Source organism: Melospiza georgiana, chromosome 3 (assembly GCF_028018845.1).
Source record: "Melospiza georgiana isolate bMelGeo1 chromosome 3, bMelGeo1.pri, whole genome shotgun sequence".
Classification (NCBI taxonomy): domain Eukaryota; kingdom Metazoa; phylum Chordata; class Aves; order Passeriformes; family Passerellidae; genus Melospiza; species Melospiza georgiana.
The window spans coordinates 7209308-7221520 of NC_080432.1; the positions used below are offsets into that span (position 1 = coordinate 7209308).

A 12213-nucleotide genomic window follows, 5' to 3' on the forward strand; every position below is an offset into this window, starting at 1 on the left:
CTTTACCCAAGGAATAATAGATCACTGTTTAAAACTCATTGTATTTATTATACCCCTGGGAGAAGAAAATTCACCTTCCAAAAGAATTTGCTGTGTATGCACACTAGCAGATTACCTGTATATGAATGAATCTTTATCTCTTAAAAACATAAACAACAAGCACATACACAAAAAATCCCCTGTGCCAAAACCAGAATAAAACACACCCTTGCCCCTCCCTGCACAGAAACCACCCAGCAGTCCCTTTCCCTCATTGAAAACTGAAACAGAGTAAATGCACTACTAGTAAGAGCTATTTGTAAAGTGTTATTTTGTTTGAATGGGGCGATTTTCTTTTCTTATATCAACTGTGTAATAGGTGAATGGTTGTGGGACAATTATATGATGCAAATATTCATGTCTTGCAATTCCTGTCCATGTAGCCCAGCTGAAATACAGTTATAGCTTGGTTCAAATGCCTTTTCTCATGGTAATGGAGAGACTTCAAAGGGAAAAGTCAGGCTTTGTCCTGAATTTATCTTTGCTCTTTGCTGTGTATCATTTTGCAGCTTTCTACTTTTTAGGAAAAAAATAAAATCAGGTGTACTCAAGGTTTGACTTTATGTTATATTAAAGAATGATGCAGATCTCCACAATCCTGTGGCTTTCTCAGTCCTCCCAGAACCTGTCTGTGAGCTGGCCATTCTGTTTGGCAGTAAAATTGTAGGTATTTTTTTTTCCTGGCAGCTTTAAAATGGAGCTGCTCTCTGGATCTGAAACTCATCATAGCCATTGATCCTCATCTCACAGTATATGGGATTGTGAAATCGAGGAAGCATGATCCCTGCTTTATTTACCTCAAAGTAAAATACAGAACAACCCCTCACTCAGACTAGACTTTGCCATTATATTTGTGATGCCCATCTAATGTGTGTTCAATCAAATCTCTCTTCCTTAAAGAAGCCTGGATCATAACTTTATGTACTATGTAGGAATGCATATGTAGATCTGAAATGATGTAGGTATTTCTGTTTTGTAATGTACTCCTAAGGCTTCAGAGGGGAAAAAATGTAAATGAAGTGCACAGAAAGCAAAACAAATTGACCAGGTTGTTTACTGACATGTATTATGTAAATTCTGTGCTGCAGGTCTTTCATCACTTGCCAGTGCTGATAGCCAGGATGCTTGGCTGTTCCAGGCCATTTTAAACATTTCCTGGTACACCTAAACTACAGCAACTGCTTTCTCTCATAATTAAAGTGTTCAGTGTAGTGTTTTTGTCAAGCATAAAATAAGTAATTTTTTTAAAATTGATTTTTCAAAATAAGGTTGTGAATTTTTCTTTCCGCAGCCCTGTTTTTCTGGGTAGCCTAATTTACAAAAGAACAGTTTAAGAAATGTAAAACAAGCATTTCTGATCATTGAAAACAACCAGTGTTAACATTGTTTTTAATCCTGGTATTGCAAAAATTTCTGATTTCTTCTGTATTCACAGACTGACAATTTTGTCTAGTGCACATAATCTCCTTTGGCTGCCTCAGTCCTCAGAGAAGGGAGCTGTCTTCAGCTCCACTGATAGTAGAAACAACCTGGGGAGATTACTACACTGAAACTTGATTTTTTGGGACCAGTACTGCAGTTGAAGATATTCTTAGGTCATGTTCTTCTTCAGAGCACTTCACAAATTAATTGTTCTCTCAATCGAATAAAATGGTGATAATTCATTTTAAAGTACCTTTTAACTGCAAACAACCCCTCTGTACATCTGTGAATGTAAGGAGCTGGGTTTAACAAGTATCCTTCTGTTTTGAAATGTTGCATAGATATTCTCTTTCTCAGAAAGGGGGGAAAGAAAAAATGCTTGGTTGCTTTTGTGCAGGTTCAGAACATAAAAGTTTAGGTTGAAATATTTTAAAATTAAAAATCAAAGTAGTATTTTTGTAAGACTGTTCTATTGAAGGAAGCTGATAGTTGAGATGGTTTAATTGGGAGATACATTTCATGATTTTCTTATTAAGAGTCATGATTACAAAGTCAAAACATTTCTTTAAACAGAGTACCTAAATAATCTAGGAATAAATTTTTTTTTCAGGTAGAAAACTATTTTCTTGAGTAAAGAAACTTTATTAAACTTGTGTAATTTGGTCAGGGTAGATAAGACATTTTTATAGAATTTTAATGTAGGCACTTTTCCCTTCAAAAAGTCACTTGTCTCCCTCTAAAAGCCTTCTTCCATTAACGCCTCCTAGGCTTTTGTGTTCTTAACAAAAGCAAAGTTCTGGTGGATTCGTTTCTGGCTGGCATCTTTTAAAGGGAAAGGAGCCCCCAGATCTCTAAAGCATGTTATAGTCTGTTCACTTGCTATGATGGAAGTTGTTTTCTGGTGGTTTTCTTTTTTAAAAACCAAGGAGATTTTTCAAGACTTTCTTTAAAAAAATGTAATTCTTATTAAGACTAATAAACTCTGCAGGCTTTATTATGTCTTATTTTAGGTTTCCAGAGACAGGGAGGGGAAAGCAAGGAATCATTTTGTTTCACAAATATTCCTTCAGAAGTTAGCCCTTTTTCCTGAGTACTGTCAGTTTGCTTAAATAGAGTATTTTTGCTTACAAACATTGGTGTGCTTATGGCCTTAATTGAGCTTAAGAAGTGGCATTAGATGTGGGCATGACAAATGAAGTTTTGTTTACTTCCTTTATCCTAGACTGAGTCCCCATTTTTTGACTGGTTTTTGTAACAATTCAAACACTTCTGTTTTGTAATTGTCTTAGGAAGGAAGGCAGAAGAGCAGAAGGGGCTTATTTTGGGTTGCTTCCATGTGAAAAATAGAAAGAGACTCTTAGTACCTTACAGTGGAAGAGATTTGTGATGCATTGAGGACTGCATTTGTGTGTGTGAGTTTGTTTGAGCACTGTGTGGTTTTGCTGGGGTCTGTGTTAATATTGTTTTCTATTTTAGGCTGAGTATGTCCAGCTTGTGACAGAGCTCAGAATGACAAGAGCCATTCAGCCTCAGATAAATGCCTTTTTACAAGGCTTCCATATGTTCATTCCACCATCTTTGATCCAACTTTTTGATGAATATGAACTGGTAAGATGAAATGCCTACATGTTTTTAAGTGCTTTGTTCAGCATATTTCATCAGTAGTGGAAATGATGTAGATGTAAAGCTCAATAACTACAAAATAAAGATTTTGTAGATTTCACATTGGCTTTGTTTCCTGGGCATCTATCAGTGAGGATGTCATTATTTGTATTCCTGCTTTTTCTAGTTAGTCAGGATTTCCATCTTCCTGAAACGTCATGTGGCATTAATAAATGCCCTAAATTAAGGGCCTTTAAGTTGTGGCCTTTAAGTCTGCATATTTTCCTTGAAAACAGGAGTAAGGAGATGCTGTCTATTGTCTTTACTTTTTCTGAGTCACAGATTCAAATTCCAGTAAATACTTGTTGGTGATTTGATCTTCTGTAATCAACACATCTCAAATTGTGTCTGAAGCCATGGCAAGACTCAGAGATTTTTTCTTGTAGGTTCTTAGGCAATAATTTTTCTCTCTTGCTGGTGCATACTTAAATTAAACAGATCATATGAAGTTTTCTGAATTCAAGAATCTTCAATTATTAAAATTTAGTTGTCGGTTCCATAAGGTTGCAATAAACTAAAAAAGCACTGCAAGCTTTCTTCTTCTCAAAGTAGCATAAACTCTTGAAATAGGTGGTTAGTCAGGAGGACTAATGACAATCTATGTGCTTCTCCTGAAGGAGCTCTTGTTGTCTGGTATGCCAGAAATTGATGTGAATGACTGGTTAAAAAATACAGAATACACCAGTGGCTATGAGAGAGGAGACCAAGTTATTCAGGTAAAATTATTTATTTGTTTGTTTTCTTTTTTTCTTTTGAATAATGTAGACTGTTTAATTAAAAAAAAAAAAAAGTGGTTTTGTGGTTGTCATTATAAGTGTGTGTTTGTGGAAGCTTATTTTGGCTGAAATTTATGGAGGTTTTTTTATACTGTTATTTCTACATTAAGTGTCTTAATTATTTATGAATTTTGTTCAAAGAATTCCATAATTTAAATAGTAAACTTATATATATTCTATTTATTGTTTTCTCAGTATATTTTCAAGTACTACAAGTATTTAATGGAAAATACAAACTAACTTTTTTTCATTTAGTGGTTCTGGGACGTGGTGGAAGAACTAACTCAGGAAGAGAGAGTGTTACTATTACAGTTTGTTACTGGCAGGTGAGAGACTCTTCTGTAAGAACAAATACATTGTCTAGATACTCTGAAATGAGAGACTTGAGAGACCATAAAAGATCATCTAGAAACTGTTTTGCATACTGGTTGTTCTATACATTGATGGAAGTAGACAAAGTGTGTGTTAATACTTTTGCTGTCTCTGTTGCCTGCAAAATGATTGATTACTTATTTATTATACTTGATCACTTTGCAAGAGGCCTTTGTTGCTGTCCAGATTGTTTTTGACAAAGCCATAGTGAATTTAAATGAGCTTTATATTCTTTTTCCTGTTGCATGTTTATGTAACTCTTGGCTTTTCCAGCAATCAGCTGAGGCTGTAACATATGAGATAAGAACATTCAGCCAATATATACAGAATATCCTTCTCCTCAAGCTGAGTTGAATTTAACATTAGTGCAGTGTGTCAAGATAAGATGTAGCCTTATGGAAGACTGCTTTATAAAGGTTTTCTGTTCTAAATTCTGTTTGTTCTCTAGGGAAAGCCACTTTTATTTCCCTTATGGTTTGAGGGCAGTGAGGGAATATTTTAGCAAAAAATGCCCCTGTGAGCTGGGTGAGTTGTTGAGCTTGTGGGGACAGACATTTCACAAAGTGGATCCATAGACATAAATGTCACACCTGAGTAGTGCAATCCAGTCTTTTTCTGGTAGCAGGCAGAGATCACAGCATCTTCTTGGTTTGATGTTCCCTTAATATTCTAGGATTAGTAGAGTAGTTGACCTTTTGTGTATAAGTTTTGTGGTTAAACAAAGATAAAATACAAATTAAGATCATCAAAGCTACCTTTTATGTTAAGGAATTTCACAGCCACGGATGTATCATCAAATGGCCTGGTCTCCAAATTCTATTAGTTTCACTTGTTTTATTATGAATTTTCTTGGTTTTAGGGACCATGGATGATTTAAGAAGCTAGTTGTACACACATTGATCTTTTTGTCCTCTGAAGAAATGATTCCTGAAGTTGTAACTGCACATATGGGGCACGCCAACTGCTGGTCTTTCATTTTTAGTGGACCAGTCCATTTCTAAATCTAGATAGCAAATAAGGATCTTTAAAATGTGAGGTCATGTTTCAAATGCTTCTTAAAACATTCCAAATGATGCTGAAGTGGCATTCAGTATTTTCATGGCATTTGGGATTATCTACTGGACTCTAAGAAATGCTTTCTGTCAAGTAAACAGTTACACTGTCTGATTAATATGTGCATCAGCATAATTTGTTTTGGTCACAAATCACCTGCTGTCTTGTTCTTACCCATTTGCTTCTTAGTAGCAAAGAAATTTTTGGTGTGGCTTTAAGAACTCTGGTCTGGAATTTAAAAGCAATCAGTTTAGGATTTTTTTTCCTGTATCACCTAGGAGGAACCCTTTGTTTTTTCTTCAGTGTTTGAAATGCAATAGATGTATTTTCCCTGTTTTCCCATAAATATTTAACTTTTGAAAGTTACCTCTAATAGTGATATGCAGCTGACATTTTTTCACATAAGTCCCCAGACATTCCTACTTTCTTCTAAATGGAAGATTTAGATGCTGACTTTTCTGTGAGCCTAGTACAGTAGTCAGCTGATACCTTAAGTAAAATTTTACTTTTAAAGTATACCTGATTTCAAACTATGATGTTTTTTCTGGCCTTAGTGAAGAATTTGTTTCTATGGGTCCTGGTTGGCAGGCTACATTCAAAAGTCTTTTTTTCCCCCTCTGTTTCCCTTTATTCTCTTCTGTACTTTGACTTACTTGATTTTTGTGTGTGTGTGTGAAGTGGAACTGTTCTTTCCAATCAAAGACTATGAAATTAATTTAGTGAATTTAATAAAATAGATTTATGATTAAGTCTTTAGTGTTTTTCTGACATCTCCAAATATTTCTTAAACTTTTCCTTTTGCCTTCTTCCCCCATTTTTACATCTCTCTCTCTTTCTCTTATGAAGTCTTGCTTTTGTAGTTTCAGTGGAGATAACATTGCATTTATTGTTAATACCAATTTTGAGACTCTTTTAATAGTAGAGTAATTGTCATGAGCAAAGTTTGAACATATTTGGAGGTCTTAGCACACCCAAGAAAAAGTCTAAAAGTTTTTCTGGCTCATGTTGGGGATCTGAAAGTTCACTTATGATGCCATTTATTCTTTCTCATCTAACAGCTGCTTGAGACATTGCCAATACTACAAGCTTTTCTTATTTTTCCTCCTCTTGATCTGTTTGATATTTATAATGGTATTGGGCTAGTTTATTGTTAATTTTCTACTGGCAACTTCTGATAGAACTTGTAGTGAACAGTTGGAAGGAAGTGTTCACAACTTGATAGATTCTGAATGATAAATTCTACTTTATTTGAATTCTACAGCTGCAAAGATTGTATAGAACTTCTTTGGGGACTGTACTTTTTGTGGAGCAATAAGCAATATGCTTATGCTCTTTTGAGGAAAATTCAGCATAGTTGTTAAATATGAAAGATATGTGTGTCATATAGATTTAAGAATAAGAAAACATAAAGAAACAAGCTTAAAATATCTTCTACAGTGTTTTCATTCCATGCAAATTTATGCAAAACTTGTCAGTGGAAAAATGAGTAGAAAAGTCGTGATTCAAATGTAAACATAGAAATTTCCAAAGCTATAGAACTGTATTGTTGCTTTTGCACACAGCTATTGTGATATTTCTTGCATCTGTTTGGAAGGTTTTCTTCACTATATTGGCAGTGTTTTGCTTGGAGAGAAAACTTATTCTTGGAGGCAAAAGTTGGCAGCAATCTCTTCCTTTTAAATGTTCAAAGCCTTCCTTGCCCATGCTTTATGATTTTCACCTGTTTTATGGAAAGTATTATAAGTTACATTGAAAAAACCTTTAGATAATAGTGGACTGAAATAAGTTTTCAGCAGTTAGGTCTCTGTTTATTGCTGATTTGAATATGGGATGCTTATCAGAGGGGAGAAAGAAACAGTCATTGCAGAGGAGGCAGGACTGTATTGGAATGTGAGCCAAAACCATGGTATAAGAGTACTGATGTACCATCTTTACTGCTGCTCTGAATTGTTCCTGTAAGCACAATTCCTTTTGTATCAGAAATTATATACTGCAAATAATCAGCACTTCTCTCCATAGTGGTTACTTTGTCTAGCAGTGTTTGAACAACAGCTCAACATTGCTGTTGTTAAGCTGGGTAATACAGATTTATGTGTTGGATACTACAGCTAGTTCTAAAAGGTGTGTTTAAAAGGTGTTACTGTGAGTTGTGTCCCAGCTCCTTCACATTCTGCAGAAGCAAAGTTTATGCTTGTGCATTTTTGCTAGATAGTTTTCCTGTGAGTGGAAACATTACTTCTTCTGTTACACTTGCTTCTGGGTTTTTGGTTTTTTCTTAGGTTTTTGTGGATGCAAGAGCAGTGCTAGCAAGATGTTATCTTGTAGTGTATGTTGGCTTAAGTTGATATTATGAAAATATCTGAATTTTATTCTATTTGTTAGTTTCGAATTACAGAGAGGGAGTCTGAACAATAGGCTATTTCCCATTTACACCTGAAGTAATCTTTGAATAATATGTTGGTAAAGGGGAAAAAAAGAGTAATATGATTAAGTGAGATGGCATTCCTGAAGATGCTAGTGATTTTTTAGTGTGTGCTAGTTTTGCCATAGTTTGTCACTGGGCTATAGTGTGACTGATGTAATGGTTTATTAGTTACTTGAAATATTTGGTCTGATGTAGTACATGAACAGACATGTCAAGGACACTTTGCTCATTTGTCCCACAGATAGTAATCAGAGAATAAACTGTTTTGTGATGTAGCTTAAACTTGAAACATAAATAGACATGTTTGTCTTAACTGAGATAATGCCACAATCTAAGAAGGGTATAAATCTGTTAGAAGGCATCCAGAGAGGCCATGGAGATGGTGAAGGGCCTTGAGAGGAAGCTGTATAAGGAGCAGCTGAGGACACTTGGTCTGTTCAGCCTGGAGAAGGGGAGCTTGAGAGGGGACCTTGGAGAGCTCATTGCAGCCTGCAGCTTCCTCAGGAGGGGCTGTGCAGGAGCTGGCACTGATCTCTTCTCTGTGACCAGGGACAGCACCCAAGGGAATGATGCGAAGCTGTGTCAGGGAGGTTTAGGTTGGATGTTAGGGAAAGTTTTTTCCCCAGAGGGTGGTTGGGCACTGGAACAGACTCCCCAGGGAAGTGCTCACTGCCCCAGCCTGACAGAGTTCTAGAAGGATTTGGACTGCAGTTTCAGGCACAGGGTGTGATCCCTGCAGAGTTAGGAGTAGATTTCAGTCCTTGTGGGTCCTTTACAGCTCAGAATATTCTGATTCTATCAACATTCTGCATCAAAAACTGGTTATAGAAATGAGTCCTTCTTGCAGGCAGAATTATCTTAAATGTCAGCCAAACAATATGGTGCCTATTGTCAGTGGACTGATGTGTTATTTGGTCTTGTAATTAAAAACTTTTAAACAATGAGAATTTTGATACCAGTAAGAAAAAGGGAACTTTAGTAAAAGTATTAGTAACTGTCAAATTATCCTAAGTAAGAGATATTTTCAGTGTAAATGTTACATTTTTTTGTCTTATAACATCATTGCACTGCTCTAACTTCTGTACATTTTCTCAGTTCCAGGGTGCCTCATGGTGGCTTTGCCCATATAATGGGTGGCAGTGGATTGCAAAATTTTACTATTGCTGCTGTGCCATACACTGCAAATCTTTTACCAACATCAAGCACATGGTATGTTAACTATTCTCATTAAAGTATCTTAAAACCAGGGCTTTTTCATGTCAGTCACAGTCAAAAGTACAGTTCTTTAGCATATTGAAAGGTCAAAAAAAATTTAAACAGTTTCTGCAGTATTCACTCTCCAACATGAAAGTGGTGGCTTTATCCCAAAAGATGTTACATTATGTTTGCTCATTGTTTGCAACTCAAATTTGTCTAATTAAATGTAGTGAAATTAATAAAGGAATACTAAATTTAAATTACTGTATTATAACTTACTGAAGTGAAAAGCAACTTAATTTCTTACAACATATTCCATACATGTGATCTCTTCAGAGTTTTTGATCAGAAATCTTTACTGTTGAGTTTTTTCTGAACTGTGTTCTTTTTCCTTTTTTTTTGATTTCCAGTATCAACATGCTCAAGTTACCTGAATATCCAAGTAAAGAAATCCTGAAAGACAGGCTTCTTGTGGCATTGCACTGTGGAAGCTATGGTTACACAATGGCATAATGAAGTCTAGAAAACCTATCTGACTGCTAATGTGCAATTCTGAGTGGCAGAAGTAATTTTGGAAACTGTCAATAGAAGAGCATCTTAGATGCTGCAGCCCATTGAGGGGCTGGGTTTCAGAACAGCACCATCAGCTTTTTCTCCATTATTGTGTTGTCAAGGTAGCTCTGATACCATCATAACAAACCTCTCAGTATGCTGTATTTTCATTTTTTTAAATTACAGATCTGTATGGAAATCAGTTTACATGCTTTTCATTATTACTTCAATCTAAGAAAAGTTTGTCAGAATCTCTTTCCACAGTTTACATTTGATTTCCAACTCTGTGGTTAAATGACATTTGCATCATTGCAGTTTACTTTGCACTCAGATGGAATACTGCAAATGAAAAGAGTTGTACTTTATGCCTTGTTGCATGTGAAAGTGCCATTTATTTTTGCAGACCACTACAGAAAGTTCAATTGGAATATTGTACAGTAAGACAGAGCTGATGTATTTTCCATTTCTTTGCATAGTAACAGAAAGAAAATTTTATAACTTTTTAGTATTCTAATGTACATAATATGTAAAGATTAGACTGTTATGACTGGAAAAACCCAACAGATTGAATTCATCTAGTTTATATAAGAATTTACACTATATTCTACTAAATATTTAAAGTATTTGTGACTTTATAGTCAACTTGCAGTTCAGAATTTGTAAATATTGTTTAAGATCTATATCCATTGTTTGAATGCCTTTACTCTTTCCTTGATATAATTGTATGTTCCAAAGGTATTAATTAAATTTTAATATTTTAACCAGAATCTGAATGTGACAAATTTGTGTGTCTCTGTGGGCAGATTATTCTTTTTTCTACCAGGATTTTATTAATCTTTCTATAATTTAAATTGCCTTGGAACCAGTATTTGAGGAGTCATTGTCCAAGTGTATGGATAGACATAAAAAAAATGCACAAGGAAGTAAATTGAGCTTATGAGGGTAACTGACAAAATTGTGATTCTTAGAATCTCATGTCAAAAATTTATATAGAAGTATTTATTGCTGTTTTTTCAGATTATTTATTGCTGGTTATTTTCAGGTTTTATTAATTTTAATCTAAAGCATACATAACCTCTCTGGGGGAGTGAGAGAGAAATCCATGGACCATCTTGCCACAGTAATTTTCCTCTGGACTAAGCTTTATACATGAACTTATTAGCTTCATTTCCTTTTTGGTTCTGTTTATGCACATGTTGTGTAAATGTTGGTTTAAATTCTGAGTCTGTGGCTGCCATATGAGGAGAATACCAGTTTTAGGTAGTAGAAAGAGCAGACACTTCCAGCAGAACAGTCCAGGGAAAGCTGCTTGGCTGTTGCTTTCAGGAAAGGGAATGAAATCTTGAAATGAGATGACTAAAAAAAAAGTGCAATTGAAAAAAACCCTGAAAATTTGGAAATAGAATGACTACAACCAAATTAACTGAGATGAAATGAGGGGCAGTGAAAAGGACCAAAAATTGCCAAAATTACTCCAATTAAAATCCTGAAATGAGGGAAAATAGGTAAACAAACAGAGATTAGAAGAAACTAAAGAAATGAAATGTTGAGGCAAAAAAGGAAAAAAAGAATCCAAAATCAAGTGAAAGCAATAGAAGTGAATGGGATGACAAGAAGTGCAGGAAATGGACCAAAGCTTGCCCAATTAATCCTCATTGTAGTCACACAGATTTCATTCCCTTTCCTGAAAGGAAAAGGGGAGATGCTGTTCTTCTCTGGCATGCTTGAGGAAGCTTAGGCTGTTTGAATAGGTTGGATGTTTGAGAATGTGTGGGGTTTTCACATTTAATCCCAGTTGCTTTGGATCCTTCAGTTTAGCAAAAGTACTTGGCTTTCTTGCACAGCTGGGCTGTGCTTGGTTCCCTGGTTCTATTGCTTATTTTATTATGTGTTTCTGCAAGGTACATTGATAGAGGACAATATGAGGTGTTTGTCAGGCATTGGGTATTTGTTTTCTTTATGTAAACTGGGATTTTTGTCTTTATCTAAGGTTTTACTGTAAATAATGTTGTTTGTTAACTGCTATGCAATCTGTGCTTTTTTTTCCCCCCTTTCACATATTTTATTTACAGTAATATACAGCAGTTTCCAGGAAGCCAAAACATCCATGCTCCTGCAGTGTTCAAAATAAGTCATACTGCAAGGCTGAATGAAGACAAAAAAGAATTTTTCTTTTTTTCACATTTGTGTTATACTGTAGGTGACAACAAGCTGAGTTTGGTCTCAAACAGTTCACCTAGCATGCTTGGCAGCTGGCTTTGAAATGTAAGGGAGAGCAGAATTTTAATGCTCTCAACAGTTTCCTATGACACATCTCCCTGTTACAGCCTCACAATGGTAAAGCAAATTTTTCTTGTTGCCTCTGTGCCCCACATTAGTCATGTCCCTTATCATGCAGTTTGTAGGATTTCCTGTAATGTTTGCACTACTTACCCCCTTAAGAGATTAGAATGAAATTCCTCTGAAACTTTCTGTAATAAGAAAGCATGAAGTAAATATGTAGATAAAGGGAAGAGAGCTGTTGATGCTGGACTCTTGGTATAATATCAGCCTTTTTATTGCTTGTTTTGAGCAGGGTCTTTTCCTGCTGAAACTGAACAGTGCTGTTGACTGCAGCTGACCATGTGAAGTTAGCAGGATTTAATTACTGCATTGAAAGACTGTTTTTTAGGACACCTGTGCCCTATTAGCAACAGGGTATGAAAAGCCTGTTGA

General features: G+C 35.5%; 1 protein-coding gene across 3 annotated transcripts in view; it reads left to right on the forward strand.

Moving 5' to 3' along the window:
* The window catches only part of HACE1 (HECT domain and ankyrin repeat containing E3 ubiquitin protein ligase 1), a 48623-nt gene extending 38361 nt beyond the window's left edge, over positions 1-10262 (forward strand). For all 3 annotated transcript variants that reach the window (XM_058020468.1, XM_058020469.1, XM_058020470.1), the window contains 5 exons: positions 2938-3069; positions 3741-3839; positions 4155-4225; positions 8845-8958; positions 9357-10262. In XM_058020468.1, coding sequence (XP_057876451.1) covers positions 2938-3069; positions 3741-3839; positions 4155-4225; positions 8845-8958; positions 9357-9459 — 519 coding nt within the window. In that variant the 3' untranslated portion in view covers positions 9460-10262. The remainder of the gene's footprint in view (positions 1-2937; positions 3070-3740; positions 3840-4154; positions 4226-8844; positions 8959-9356) is intronic.
* Positions 10263-12213: the final 1951 nt, after the last annotated feature.